Genomic DNA, 15,136 nt, shown 5'->3' with positions numbered 1-15,136 from the left:
TCATTTCCTTGGGAAACAAATGTATCAATTCCGTTCACAACTTCATGGTCTAGGGAAGAAATCTGGCTCTTTTTCAAGAACAATGGTTTGGCATTACTGTACCACAAGTTCTTTCTTTGTTCCTGCAGGCGATTTGTCTCGGATTTCCTTAGGTATTCCAGGGACTGCTTTTTCTAGGAATTGCTTAGTGTTAATTGAACATGACCAGAAGCATCTGACTGTTGTCTACTTTGTAACTTCTTTTTTTTTAAAGGTCTCTCTAACTATAACTCTTCTCATCACACTGCATATCATTTCAGCAACTGATTCTGCTGTTTGTTTCTCCCATTGATATGGAAAACTTGCTAAAGGGGTAAGAGAGGAAATGTTAACATACTTCAACATGATTTCTATTTTTCATAGTCCAGCTCATGCTGTAGTCCAGCTCGTGTATAGTGTCAACAATCCAAATGTTATCCACTCTCGAAGGTTATACGTTGTAATGACCCCAGAGTTAACTAGTGAATGCAATTCAGTTCAGCTCAGTGAAATCCAATAGTATAAGATTATGGGTAGTGTGACAATTGATATTGCTGTCCTAGCATGAATATTCACAACTTTGTTCCCTCTGAAGAGAAATCTGGTTTCCACATTAAATAACATGGTTTTCCTAATAGTGGATCAAGCTATAATGATCTCATAAGTAAGCTAGCAACTCCCTAAACTGTGTCTTCTTTCACTTTGTGGGCAAGCACAGATAACTGAGTAGGTGGTAGGCATGGGTTAGAACAGGTATCCAGATGTTTAACTTGCTTTTTTTTTTTTTTTTTTAACTTTTCAAGCAATTGTTCTGTTGACATTTAGAGTACATAATTGTTGATAAATTATGATAGTGAATAGCAAGGTAGAAACACTTGAGTATATTCCCCTTTATTCAAACTCCAGAGCAGCAGTCCTCAACTAGACTCTTAACGCTTGAGGACAGAAACTGTTTGTAGTCCTTTAAAAAAAAAAAATGCTGCACTAAGGTATGAATCCAGGGCCTTGTGTATGTGCAATACCACTAAACTGCTTCCTGGTCAAATTTTCATTCCATACGAATAGACAGATAAATAGAGGTGGCAGGGGAAACCAAAGCACCACTCCACCATCTTCTAGCTTTCATGGTGCTTCCATATGGTGCTGGGGATTGAACCCAGTGCTGGGAGGCTTGTTAAAGCTTGCACTCTGCTCACAGAGAAATCTCTCAAACTAGTAATTTTTTCTTTCTCCCTCCCCAACTTTTTTTTTTTTTTTTTAACCAGAGCTCAGGTTTATAGTGGCCTAGGGGACTAAATGTGGGACTTGTCTTTTGCATAACTATTATGCTATCTCCCCCACCCTATTCGAGTCACTTTTCAATTATCTATCTTGCATTGTAGGAGTGGGTGCTTAACTCTTATTTATCCAGTGTTGGATAAATGGGTAAATGCTTGGAGAATAAGGAATGAGTGGATAGAGTTGATGTGAAGGCAGAGTTTGCCTTAGAGAGTAATGTACTTGGTAGAGAGGTGATGAATTCTGTTTTATTCCTCTGTGTTGAGGCACTTATATAAGTCGGTTTCACTTCTGGTAATGTGAATGAGTCTTTAGCAGTGACACTTCTGTATCTCTTTCCTGTAGTCCATGTCCTTTTTTTTTTTTTTTTTTTTCCAGAAGGCTATGTATAGATTACCTTGTTAATATAGGTTTTTTTTTCTTAACAAAGTATTGCTAATTTCAATATGCAGAACACAATTCTGGAAATATGAGTAATGGGGAGATATTTTAAAGTATTAAAATTAATACCTTCTTTTCAAGTCTGCTCAGTAAGGGTCAAATAGAAAAATTCCCCCAGAGTATTTATAGCCACAAAAATGGAATTGTAATGGTCAGAGCCAAGACTCGTGAGCTTGCTTTAAAGAACTAATATTAAAAAAAAAAAAAGGAAAATTAGACTGGGCCTGTAGTTCGAGTGCATACATTTCTTATTTAAGTGCTATAATATGCTGCTGCCTGTAACCTTCCCTGGGCGGATTCTTTGTGAGATCAAATGCAGATGATAATAATTCTTCTTAATTACACTCAACGGAACAGTAATTGGTTTTAAGTTAGCACTGGGGTAGAGGAGCACCTTCAATGAAATGGTGCTAATCCGAAAAAGACTAAGAAATGGGGCAGGGATGGGAGTGTGGGGTGGGGTACTGGGGGCGGGGAAGGGGTGACTTTTGGAAAACTGTTAAGAAATATAAATTCAGCTACCATTTATTGTTAAAATATTTTTTATGTTAAAAGACTTGGTGCTTTGAATGAGATTTTGCATACAAATGTTTAAAAACCCTCTGTGGTGAAGCATCAAATGGAAACTGAAATGATCAAAAACGTATTTACCCCCTTCTGTGATCTTATTATTTCATGTAAACCACTGAGATTTCACGCTGAAATAATTATCATTAGTCCAAGGCACACACACAAGAACAGGGGGAAAAAAGCTACTTTCAGGGTATGTTATCTCACCTTTGTGATCCTTTACATTTGATTGTATACACGCATTGTAAGAGAAACTACTTCAATTAACTATGAGAATAATATTGAGTTGCATCCTGATAATGATCACAGAACATATTTAGAAATAGTTGGAGGTAAATATTTCCATTAAATTAATTGTGACAAAATTTTATTTAATTAAGCCATAAATGAAATTGGTAATTGATGTGATTAGCATAGTGGTACTAAAAGCCAGCTTTTGGAATTCTAATGTAAAAGGCACAATGGCACCTGCAGTATTTTTGCACCACAAATACGTAAATTATTTTTCCAGCCTGGTTAAAGTACCAAATTAATTTTTTTTAACAAAAAAATTTTTTTGTCATTTAAGTAATAATTTAACCATGCATCCAATGGTTTTTCTGGCAGGCTTTAGAAAACATCTTATGTTAGATGTAAACAAAAAGTCTTTGTTTTAAAAAGTTCTGTTGCTTGTACTGAAACAAATTTCAGTAAGGTATTTGCAAAGAAGAATGTTATTATTATATTTTTTTTACCTTTACCATCCTAATTAGTGTTTTCAACTGATAAATGTGAAGCTGTAAGTCCATTCGGTCTGTTAACCAGGTGCAGATCACGTTCATGGAGCTGTTGTACCATTGCTGAAAAAAGAGACAAAAGTTCTCCAGCCAACACATCATGGAGCATGTACAAGGCAGAGAGGGGATAGGCCCTGTTTGAGCACTTTGCTCTGTTCCAAGAAGAAACAAAATGGTTAAAGCACAATTGAGAACACAGAGATCATGAAACAGAAACCAACATAAAATCACAAGGAATTGGATCAGCCTAAAAGAGATCCGTTTAGACTGTGAAGCTAAAATAGGACTTGACTGCAATCTTGTTATCAATTATTTCAAAAAGACTGTTTTTTTTTTCTTTTGCTCTTCTGACTCTGCTTTGATTTTGCAGTTCATTTTACTCAGCTGAGATTCAACTCACTATTTATTTTCTATTGCCATTGTCTCGGCTGTCCAAGAAGATGGGAGTTTATCCACTGAACCAACTGATGCCACTTGCTACTTACCTTTTGAAAGATGCAGCCCCTGTCTACTTAAAACAATTCTGAGGATAAGGCTGAAAGCCTGAGGAATTCAGGGTGAAGTTTACCTTCATTTACTCAGTTGGGGCATTCAGATGGAGACAATCAATGAGTGAGGATTTCTCTTTAAGGGCGAAATGATACCCCGGGTAGCGCATGTGCCCTTACATTGGTGGTGCAATCTGTTTTAATCTTAACACCAAAAAAATTATGGAAGATGAGAAAAAAAAAAAACATCTACAAATGAGCTCATTTCAAGCTGTTGAAATCATACTTCCCCTTAAGGGGGTTAAATTTTGCTTCTTGTCTGTGAAAAATGCTTGAAGCTGTGTCACTTTAGACTGCCACCCCTGTGGTGCAGGAAGTCTCTGGTGCAGTATAATTTTGCAGTACTGCTCATATATTCATAAATCTCACTCAGAGACATATGAACAGTGTTATGAAGTGTCAGTATGAAAAAAAAAATCTAATCTTTTAAACTTCACCAGGTTTCATTACGCATCGCCACTTACACCAAACAATTTACAAATAAAATGAAAAGGTGTGGATGGACCTATATATTTATCTATGGGACATCTATATGCACTGTGCATAGGGAAGATATAAAAAAAAGATAAAGAGTGGTTAGAGAATTGAGACGATGCATATTCTCATGCTAACCGACACACACACACACATACACACACGCACACACATGCACACACATTGCACACCAGTGGGGATTTGAAAAGCATAAATAAAAACATGTTTCTGATGGTAACTCCACCCTTTCTCACCTAAAGATCATCCAAAATCAGTTTATGCCTGACACTCACAGTTTTTCCAAAGCCTTGTTTCTGACTTAATTTCTTAAAAAAAAAATTAATTTGGGTTTTTTACTTGCAAGGTAGAACTGCCAAGTTTCACCTTGCAAGAAATGACACAGTCTCAGCCATGGTGTGCTGACTCTTTGCAATTTTTCATTTCTAGGCTCCTTCCTCACCAGAGCCAACTGTGGCTCTCTTTGGAGCCCAGCCGCAAACAAGGACCACGTTACCCCAATTGAGGCAGCATTGCAGCCTCACAGCCAGCTTCTGCTCTTTTAAAGATCAGGGAGGCGAAACTGTCAGTTTTAGGAACCTTCTGTCCCTCCCCAGGGAGCAGGCTGGGGGTGGGGAGTGGGGGTGGGGACTTTTTCCTTGAGATTTCCAGTTCATTCCATGAAGGGAAGACATTTACAGAGTGAAGCTGCTTCAGTCAGGTATAAGTGAATTTTTCCTTCTAACAGGGAGAACATCATATTGAAACTTTTTTTGGGGGGTGGGGGTGTGGGTGGTAACTTGTATCTGGCATGGAGGTTGTTTTTGGCACCTCTTGCCTTGAGATTTGTGAATTTTTACTGTCATTCTCATCTGGGTTCCTCAAGAAGGGTCCAGGATTGGGAAAGTAACACTAGGAGTGCCAACAGACAGCCCTTCCTTCCTCTCAACAACTGGGAGCTCTCTCTTGTTCACCCTGGGCCTCAATCTTGCATTTACTGGCTGTATCATGTGACCTGCAACCCTGTGGCTCCAGCAATTCATTTTGAGAGTCAGGATCACCACCACTTACCTCTACTCCCACCTCATGGAGTTGGAAGATGACCTTTATGGAACCTGAATGACCTAGTGGACAAATCTACCAGCCCAGGTCCTCAGATGGGTACATGCCAGGGACACAAAAGAGGAGTGTGGCACTCTGGCTTCGAAGCAGATGTGGCATTTTGCTTTGGCTGTGACAACAGGCAAACCGGCGCTGGCTTCTATCACTGCCAGCAAGCCGTGTGCAACATGCCTTTTTCTCCTTGCTGAGAGACGTGCCACCTTTCAGAAAAAAAATAATAAAATAAAATAACACACGCCCCCCCCCCTTCCCGCCTTTAAAAAAGTAGCTCAAGCTTTTGAACAGTAACAAATACAATCAGAAAGGTAGAATACTATTGATAACTCTTAAAAAAAATTTTTTTTTCTTCCCGCTGCTGCTGAAAGGGTAGGGAGATAGAAAATGCATACAGCCATGGCTCAGTGTATCACACAGATTCCCACCCCAGGAGAACAAGAAAGCCCTGGAACATCCATGCTTTTCCTCCTGGATCTCACATCTAGCAAAGAAGTGTAAAAAATGTATGATGCCCCATTGGCTACACATTTAAAGAGGCAAAAGAGAGTTAAGTCACTTCTTTCCAAACCTTATGCTCAGTAGATGGAATTGGAGGCACTTTTGGATGCTGCACAGTGCTAACTTGGTTTTCCAGAAAGCCGATTAAAGGCATTTGGATGTCAAAGCAAGCAAGAGTCACTGCCTCCTAGAACTTAAAAATGTTCAAGGTGAAGGAGGCTTCCTGCATTATCCTTTGCAGAGGAAAAAAACAAGGAATCGGAAAGGTTAAGTGATTTGCCAATGTCATACAGTTAGTGAGCCCAGAAGTGGCAGCTCTCCAGAGCTAGGTTCTGGATTGACATAGCTGACCATGTAGTTACTCCTCCCTTGGAGGGTCTAATCATGTGCTGGTCATGAGAATTAATCCTGTGTGTGTGTGTGTGTGTGTGTGTGTGTGTGTGTGTTTTCCTAACTCTCGTTCAGGGGATATCAGGCCATAGAGGGAACTTAAAAAAAATTATTTATTTATTTTTATACCATAGAAATTGGCAAACACCACAAGCCAGGGCCTCTCTCTCTCTCTCTCTCTCTCTCTCTCTCTCTCTCTCCTCAGAAAGCCAGTTAAACAAAATAATCAGGGGGGCTGGGCGGTAGCACACCAGGTTAAGCACACATAGTGCAAAATGCAAGGACTGGCATAAGGATCTGGGTTCGAGTGTCTGGCTTCCCACCTGCAGGGGTTTGCTTCACAAGCAGTGGAGCAGTTCTGCAGGTGTCTGTCTTTCTCTCCCCCTTTTGTCTTCCCCTCCTCTCTCAATTTCTCTCTGTCCTATCCAATAACAACAATAACAACAACAACAACAATAATGGGACAAATATGGCTGCCAGGAGCAGTGGATTTGTAGTGCAGTGTAGAGCCTCAGTGATAACCCCGAAGGCAAAAAAAAAAAAAAAAATCAGCATATCACTGGGTGTCCATATTATTCCTCCTTTTCCTCATTCACTTCAGAATTCATTAGTCAGGTTTGCTTTAGAGATCAATGCTAATAGAGCAGATTTGTTAGGATTCTTCAGAAGAGGAAATTAATAAAACATTTAAAGTTCTTCCCATTTTGTTTTCTTTTTGGATAGGCTGTATCTTTTCCAGAGATCTAACATTTGGGTACTAAAATTCTGGTATAATATATTCCAAACACTTTGAAATACAAATGGTCAGTTGCTGATATGTACCAAGAATTTGAGGATAATCAGGACTCCTTGGGTTGCCACCTTTAGTTCAGAAAAAATTATAAAAAGTATAATTTTAATCCTTAAAAAACAAAACAAAGCAAGCAAGCAAACAAAAATAAGATAAAGCAAAAACCCTAGAAAAAAAAATCTCCAGTATCTGGACACCTTAGAATATGCTTTCCTGGTTAAAGATATCATGGGACAGACATAATATGGAATATCTCTAGGTCATTAGAAAAGATGATGTTATCTCATTCAGGCCAAAATAGATGGAACTGGAATTGATTATGCTAAGTGAAGTAAGAAGTGAAACAGTTACTACCACATTTCCCCACTCCTATGTGGAATACAGATAGCTAAAACAAATGAACTCACAAAAGGGGGGAAAAAGGAATCAAATTGGCTGTTAGGTTCTAAAAATTAAGGCAGCTGCCAGGGAAAATAAAGAAGTAGGTGGAAGGTATAGGGACTTTGGTGGTGGGTGTAACAAACTGTGCATACATGTTCACATGTGAATATGAAACTGAATAAAAGTAAAAATCAATTTAAGAAATTATAAGGTGTGAAGTAATTTCATACCTACACATGTGTGTCTAACAGTTCCCCACATCTACCACAAAAGTTCCTGTGCCCTCACTTCCCTCTGATAACCACCACGGTTTTAACAAAGTTTAAGAGGCAGTTTGAGTGAGCCAATTTTTAAATCAATAGAAAGTGACAAAAATACTTGCTCTTTGGGGATAGTCCTGTGATGGTCTTAGAGTTGGAACTTGTGTCAAGCTATGCTCTATGGGACAGTAGGATCAAGGCAAAGCAGAAACTGCTCTAATAGCTGCTACCAGAGTTGAAGACTTCTCTCTTTGCCTCTAGGGTTATCTCTGGGGCTCAGTGCCTGCACTACAAATCCACTGCTCCTGGCAGTCATTTTTTACTTTTTCTTTTCTTTTCTTTTTTATTGGATAAGACAGAGAGAAATTGAGAGAGGAGGAGACAGACACCTGCAGACCTGCTTCAGTGCTTGTGAATAGCGCCCTGTCCTCTCCCCCTCCTCCCCTCCCCCCAACCCCGCAGGTGGGGAGCCCCAGGGTTTGAACCAGGATCCTTGAGCTGGTCCTTGTTTCGAACTATGTACACTTAGCGCTTAACCTGGTGTGCTACTGCCCCACCTCCTGAAGATACTTTTTAAGTGGAGTTGAAAGTCTGATCTAAGACCATTAAACTTATTTTTTTTTATTTCTTCCCTCTTTCCCTCTTCCTACCCTTCTCCTCTCCTTTCTTCTCTCCCTCCCTTCCTCTTTGTTTTTTCCACAATATCACCTGTTAAAAACATAAACCTTAAACTGTATTTTTAAAATATTAAAAAATTTTTTTTGTTTCATTATAAAGACTATCTAATCCCAATCCCTCCCCCTCCCTCACCAAAGCTGAACATCCACCTTCACCCTCAACCCAGAGATTTTTACTTTGGTGCTCTACTCCAAACTCAGTCAAATCCTGCTTTGCGTTTCCCTTTCTGTTCTTCTTCTCAACTTAAACTGTATTTTCCCTAGTTTTGAGATCTTGGGAAAGTTGCTTACACTCTCAGATAATTTCCTGATCAGAAAAACACAGATGAATCAACCACTCATAGGCCTTTTGATGACTAAGTGAAGTCATGTTTGTAAAGTTCTCATCACAGTATTTGACACATAAGACTGCCATAAATGTTAGTCACTCCACTACCATCGTCACAGTTATCATCGTCACCACTGCCATCATCTCCCTCTTTCCTCTCTTTCATAGTCTAAGGAATACAACAACACAAGAGGAGAGCAGGGCAAATTACCAGAGAAAGTTATTTCTTGTTGGAAGAAAAGATTTCTCACTGAAGTATCTCTGAAACTTCAGGCAGACATTTTAGAGGGTGCACAACTAACTCTTAGTAAAGTGATGACTGCAAAGTTGCTTTGTGGTAGGCTATCACCCAAATCTATAAACCTATCCTTAGGTACAAAAAATGCACTGAAACTCTACTGATCTAGTCTTATATATTAGACTAAAAGGATATAGACTGTGGAGATAGCATAAAAAGTCTTTTTTACACAAAAAGACTTTTATACCTCAGGCACAGAAGGATATAGACAATAAGTGATCTCACAAGTCTTTGAGGAAAGGTGTTAAGTTTCAGCTTTGGTTGATTATATATTAGGTGAATGACCTCAAGTAAGTTACTTAACTCTAACCCTCAGTTTCCACTACCTACCTCAAAGGATTACTATGATGGCTAAGAAAGAACTCTAGGGGGGTTGGGTGGTAACGCAGCAGGTTAAATGCACATGGCATGAAGCGCAAGGACCGGCATAAAAATCCCGGTTCCAGCCCTGGCTCCCCACCTGCAGGGGAGTCACTTCACAGGCACTTCACAGGTGTCACTCTTCCCCTCCTCTCTCTATTTCTCTCTGTCCTGTCCAACAATCAGCAACAACAACAACACCAACAATAAAACAACAAGGGTAACAAAAGGGAAAATAAACAATAATTTAAAAATTAAAAAAAAACTCTAAAAGAGTTCTGGATCAACAATGGAAGAGAATGTTCCATCCTCTGAAGGGAGGATGGACAACACACTCTATGCTATACCTGAGGAAGATGGGTTGATACTGGGGCAGCATGGAATGTCCCTACTCATGACCACAGAATGTGAGCTCAGATCTACAGGGGTGCAGAGGTCACACAGGCTCCTAAGCTAATTATGGGCTCCAGATCACATCGAACAGATGGGGTTTACAGTCAACAATATTTATACCTCTTTTCCATATTAGGGAGCTACTCTCTTCCCTGATCCAGCTTTCTGGTCCTTTTCCTAGCCATGACATCATCTCCCCAGACAATAATTAGGATCCACCCGCATATCAGACACGTCTCTTCTGTATCATTGGGGCTTACTGCATTCAGGATAAGGGAAAGGTACATGAAATGGGATCTTACAAGTGCAGAACAGCATACTGCAATTTTTGCTCATTATGGCTTCTTTGTATTAAATCTTATTTTTATATATGTATTGAAATGCTATTTATTTTAACTACTATATTTTTTACTCTCCCTTAAATTCTGCAACTGAGGAGTGACTCATTTACCTCTCCTAGTCTCTACCCTTGGCAGTTTGAATTTTCAAGGAAAAGTACAACTAGAAAAATTTCCTTCATTAAAATGGATTGAATTTTTCAGATACAAAAGTTTATAATGATCAAAAATTCAGTTCTGAAGAATTATACATTGCTGGCTTAAATTTTTCAGTAAACAGAGAGCTTAAACTAGTAGTTCCTTAGAGAAATGTGGTTCCATATAAAATTAAAGATATCCATCAGGAAGTAATAAAAGAGAAACAAGTTTAGGCAGAATCACAGATCCAATGAAAATAGGCAGGTATAAAACTTACTACTTCCTGTGTTTAAAGAAAGAAAAAAAACCTGATTTTCTTCAAAGACATATTTATGCACTCCAAAAAGAAATTTGGGGGTACGTGGGGGTGTGTGTGACAAGGGTGATGACCTGAGGGTTCTGAACCCCAATTCAACTGGGACCCAAAATGTTTGTTGCCAGGAATCTTTAGTTTTTATATCATCACTGAAAGGGAAGTAAAGCCGGAAAACACCAGAGAAAGTCAGGCACTATTGCACTTACTTGAGAGAAAAGAGGAAAAAGGAAGGATACTTGGAAGTAGTAATAGATAGATATAGGTGTGACTTAGAAAGGAAGTGAAGGAGGCTGCGCGGTGGTGCACCTGGTCAAGCACACATGTTGCAATGCACAAGGACCTGGGTTCGAGCCCCCGACCCCCACCTGCATGGGGAAAGCTTTGCGAGTGGTGAAGCAGGGCTGCAGGTCTCTCTCTGTCTCTTGTCTTCTCTATTGCCCCCTTCCCTTTCTACTTCTGGCTGTCTCTATCCAATAAATAAAGATTAAAAAATTTAAAAAAAAAAAGAAAAGAAAAAGAGTGAAGGGAGGACCATAGAAGTAAATAAAAATGGGGAAAAATAGACCTAGACAGATACACATGGATGTATAGGCAACCCCTTTACGTGACTTTGGGGGAACTATTGCTGTTTCCTATGGAGGGGATGGGGACATAGAACTAACTGGTGGTAAGAACAGTATGGAATTCTACCCCTCTCATCTTACAATTCTGTGAATACCCATTAAATCATTAATAAAAAATCAAAAAAGAAAAATGTATAGAATGATAACATAGACTGTGTCACTTTTACCAAGACATCTGCATACATATCCAGATGCACACAACAAAACATAGCCTCATGCCTTAATGTTACAAAAATGAGCTCTGTAAGAAATGATGGCATTTAATGGCATGGGAGGTTTGCAGTGGTAGAATGCTGGACTTAAAAGAGTTTGATCCCTAGCATCACATATGCCAGGGTGACATTCTGGTCTTAGCTCTCTTTCTCTCTCTGTGTGTGTCTCTTTCTCTCATGAAATAAATAAGATAAATCTTAATGAAAAGAGAAAGGATATTTAGTCTAAGGCTCTAAACTGCAACAAATTCACACAACATCTACACACACACACACACACACACACAACTTCACACACTTTCCTTGACTTTTCTTGATTAAAATTTGTGATCAGCATGAATGATAGCTGGAGTTCAGAAGGATTTGAGTTATTTTTTGCTATAAAACTGATACATTCAGACCATATCTGATATCTGACAGGCAGGCAAAGTATTAAATGCTTGGGCAGTCATGACTAAATACTAAACATACTGTTTGATAAGCCTTTATCATCATCTATAGTCTTATTTTACAGATGAAGAAATTACAGCTAGGAAGAGATAGAACCTAGTCTCAAGAGGGAGTATAGCTTAATGACTAAGAGAAGGAATTTGAACTAGGCTTTTCTTGTGTTTGCATCTTGATAATTTTTTTAGCCTCCCTGTGCCTCAGTTTTTCCCATCTGCTAAGTGGGGCTAATAAGACCTATTTAGAATTTTTGTAGGAATTAATCTGTATGGAGTGCTTGCAACCGTGTCAAGCCCATACTGTTAGTGGTTATAAATTAGCCACAATATCCTACCCTGCTCAACAAATTAAAAAAGAAAAATCACATTTCCCTCACTGGTGCCATTCAGACTCATATAAAGCTAGTTTCCTTCCTGTTTTTCTTCTTTTATTTTGCCATCAAAATTATTATTGCTGGGGTCTAGTGCTCCATCTTTCCCTTTTTGTCCTTTTTTCTTCCTTTCTTTTCATTTGATAGGACAGAGAGAAATCAAGGGTGGAAGGGGAAGTGGAGAGAGAAAGAGAGACACTTACACTCTTGCTTCACAGCTGGTGAAGCTTCCCCTCTGCTGGTGGGGGCTTGGGAACTGAGCCCTGGTCCTCGTGCATAGTAATGTCTGCCCCACCGCTTGACCTCTAGTTAAGCTTTCTGGTTAGTTTCTATTCTTCTAAAACTGTCTTCACAAGGAAAACAAAAGTAAAAATAATCCAGTAGTTTAGTTATATTAAATGGCAAAGCTTCTGCAACAAAACGAACCGTCAACAAAAGTAAAAATAATCCAGTAGTTTAGTTACATGAAATGGCAAAGTTTCTGCAACAAAACGAACCGTCAAAACAAAACACCCAACTAAGTGGGAGATTTTTATACACTCTACATCAGACAAAAGGCTAATTACCAAAATATCTAAAGAATTCACAAAACTCAGCAGCAACAACAAAAGTCCTATTAAAAACATGAAGGGGGGTGGTGGTGGGTGGTAGTGCAGTGGGTTAAGCTCACATGGCGTGAAGCTCAAGGACCTGTGAAGCACAAGGCTCCCAGTTTGAGCCCCCTGGCTCCCCATGTGCAGAGGGGTCACTTTACAAGTAGTGAAGCAGGCATGCAGGTGTCTATCTTTCTTCCCCCCCCTCCTCCCTCAGTTTCTCTCTGTCCTATCCAGCAATGAGAACAATAATAATAACAACAACAAGGGAAACAAAATGGGAAAAATGGCCTCCAGGAGCAGTGGATTTGTAGTGCAAGCCCCAGCAATAAACCTGGAGCCAAAATAAATAAATAAATAAACAAATAAGTAAATAAATAAACAAATGTTAAAAATTATGGGGGAGGTCCTATATCCACCAAAGAGGACATTCAGAGGGCCAACAAACATGCAAAATGCTCAAAGATATGCAAATCTAGATAATAATGAGATAGCACCTCACATCTGTAGTAATGTCATACATTAATAAAGACAGAAACAACAAATATTGATGAGGATGTGGAGAGAAAGGAACTCTTCTACACTGTTGCTGGGAATGTAAATTGGTCCAGCTCCCATGGAAAACAGAACATTAGAAATGGACCTAGCAAATGATCTAGCAATTCTTCTCCTGAGAATCTGTCCAAAGAATACAAATCTTTGTACATCTAAGTTCACAGTAGCACTGATTACATTAGTCCACGTTTGGAAAAAACCCAGATGTCCAATGATTATGAAAGCTGTGGTCTATGTACACACTGGATAACTAACTACTCAGTGGCAAGCAATAGTGAAATCTCTTTTGCTACATCTTGGATAGAATTTGAAGGAGTTATGTTACATGAAATAAGCCAGAAGGAGAACAAATACTGGATAATTATTTGTTTCTCAAGGTGAAACTTACGAAACAAAGAAAGGGAAAATAGAGTGTGAAACTTAGAATAGTTCTGATCTATTGCAGGAGAATTAAAGGATTCTAAAGGGGAGAAGTATGATGGGGCTGAGAAAACTTTGGGGACCCAGTGCTGAATGGTGGAATAAGATGTCAGTTTACTCATGGGAGTTGGGCGGGTAGCACAGTGGGTTAAGAGCACATGGCACGAAGTGCAAGGACTGGCATAAGTATCCAGGTTCGAGCCCCCAGCTCCCCACCTGCAGGGGAGTCGCTTCACAAGCAGTGAAGCAGGTCTGCAGGTGTCTATCTTTCTCTTCCCCTCTGTCTTCCCCTCTTCTCTCCATTTCTCTCTGTCCTATCCAACAATGATGATAACAACAACAGCAATAATAACTACAACAATAAAAAACAAGGGCAACAAAAGGAAAAATAAATAATAAATAAATAATTTTAAAAAAGATGTCAGTTTATGGTCAGTGTTGTGTGCAGACCCTACCACAGGGAGAGAAGATGCGGTGCCCCTGTGATAACAACTGTCTTATAAATCGTTATTTCCCCCAATAAAGTGATATTTAAAATGTCTATGCAAACAGGTAGTTTGATAACGTAATGGTAGTCAGCTTGCCTTTCTGGGCTGAAGAATGAATGCTGGAGGGATTTTATCTCTTCTCTGGAAAGTACCCTGCCTTCAACTCAACACAGCTACACATCAAAGAAACTGCCTAGCACCTTGTTGGGAGAGTCTCATGAAGAAAGGACATTCTGTTTGTTGGCAAGGCGCCAGAGTAAGATAATAATTTGACCACACCCATGTGACTAAGTACTTTGCTTTCTGTGACAAAAGCTGGCTATTATTAATTAGGATAAAAACCCCTGGCCTATTTAAATTGCTGTATTGAAATACTGTAATGAAATCTTTTTACATTTGAAACTTTCAATGCATATTTCTTCCTTACAATTTGGGTAATTGAAGAGCATGTGAAAAGCATCATCCAGGGTTTCTTTACACTGCTACCAAAATACCTACAGTTTTGCTAACTTAAGTTACAATTCCATAGCCCCAGGGATCTCTCAAGTGTAAGGATCACCAGGGTTGTATTCAGTTGTTCCAATCAAGATTCATAGAGGGTTTGTCAAAGAAAACTTGGCTTATTCAAGCCATCTACACCAAGTAGGCACAGCACTAAACAACTTCATGCAAGTTTGTTAAAGCTTCCCAAGGTTTGAACACACACTTTCAAAGGGGGCATATGGTCTGAGTACTTTTTAAAAATAGGTGCATAGTTGAAAGATGCAATCGTTTGCTTTGGTTGAATGGAACTGCAATTCAGGTTTTAATTTGCCAAAACAACTGCTGCTAAGAAAGGGTATTTCCTAATCACAGCTATAGGACGCTTAGCTAAAAGACACCAAAAATTCCAGGCACCAAAATCAGATACAGAAAACTAGAATGACCTTTCAGGCTATCTCAAAGGTTCTTTTCAGTTGAGAATAACCCTCTTAACCCCCTTCCCTCCAGCCTTAATTCTTTGGGTGCATAAAAAACTTTTTATTGGAACCTTTGTTGTA

The 15,136-nt window shown here is 39.2% G+C and overlaps 1 protein-coding gene across 13 annotated transcripts in view; it reads right to left on the bottom strand.

Moving 5' to 3' along the window:
• CADPS (calcium dependent secretion activator) overlaps window positions 1–15,136 on the bottom strand; it is a 571,423-nt gene that overhangs the window by 1,825 nt on the left and 554,462 nt on the right. For all 13 annotated transcript variants that reach the window (XM_060202988.1, XM_060202982.1, XM_060202989.1 and 10 more), the window contains one exon: window positions 3,042–3,146. In XM_060202988.1, coding sequence (XP_060058971.1) covers window positions 3,042–3,146 — 105 coding nt within the window. The remainder of the gene's footprint in view (window positions 1–3,041; window positions 3,147–15,136) is intronic.

The sequence above is a fragment of the Erinaceus europaeus genome, chromosome 12 (assembly GCF_950295315.1).
Source record: "Erinaceus europaeus chromosome 12, mEriEur2.1, whole genome shotgun sequence".
Taxonomy (NCBI): Eukaryota; Metazoa; Chordata; class Mammalia; order Eulipotyphla; family Erinaceidae; genus Erinaceus; species Erinaceus europaeus.
The sequence above is the reverse complement of the archived record's forward strand: the minus strand, read 5'-3'. Positions and strand labels throughout refer to the sequence as shown.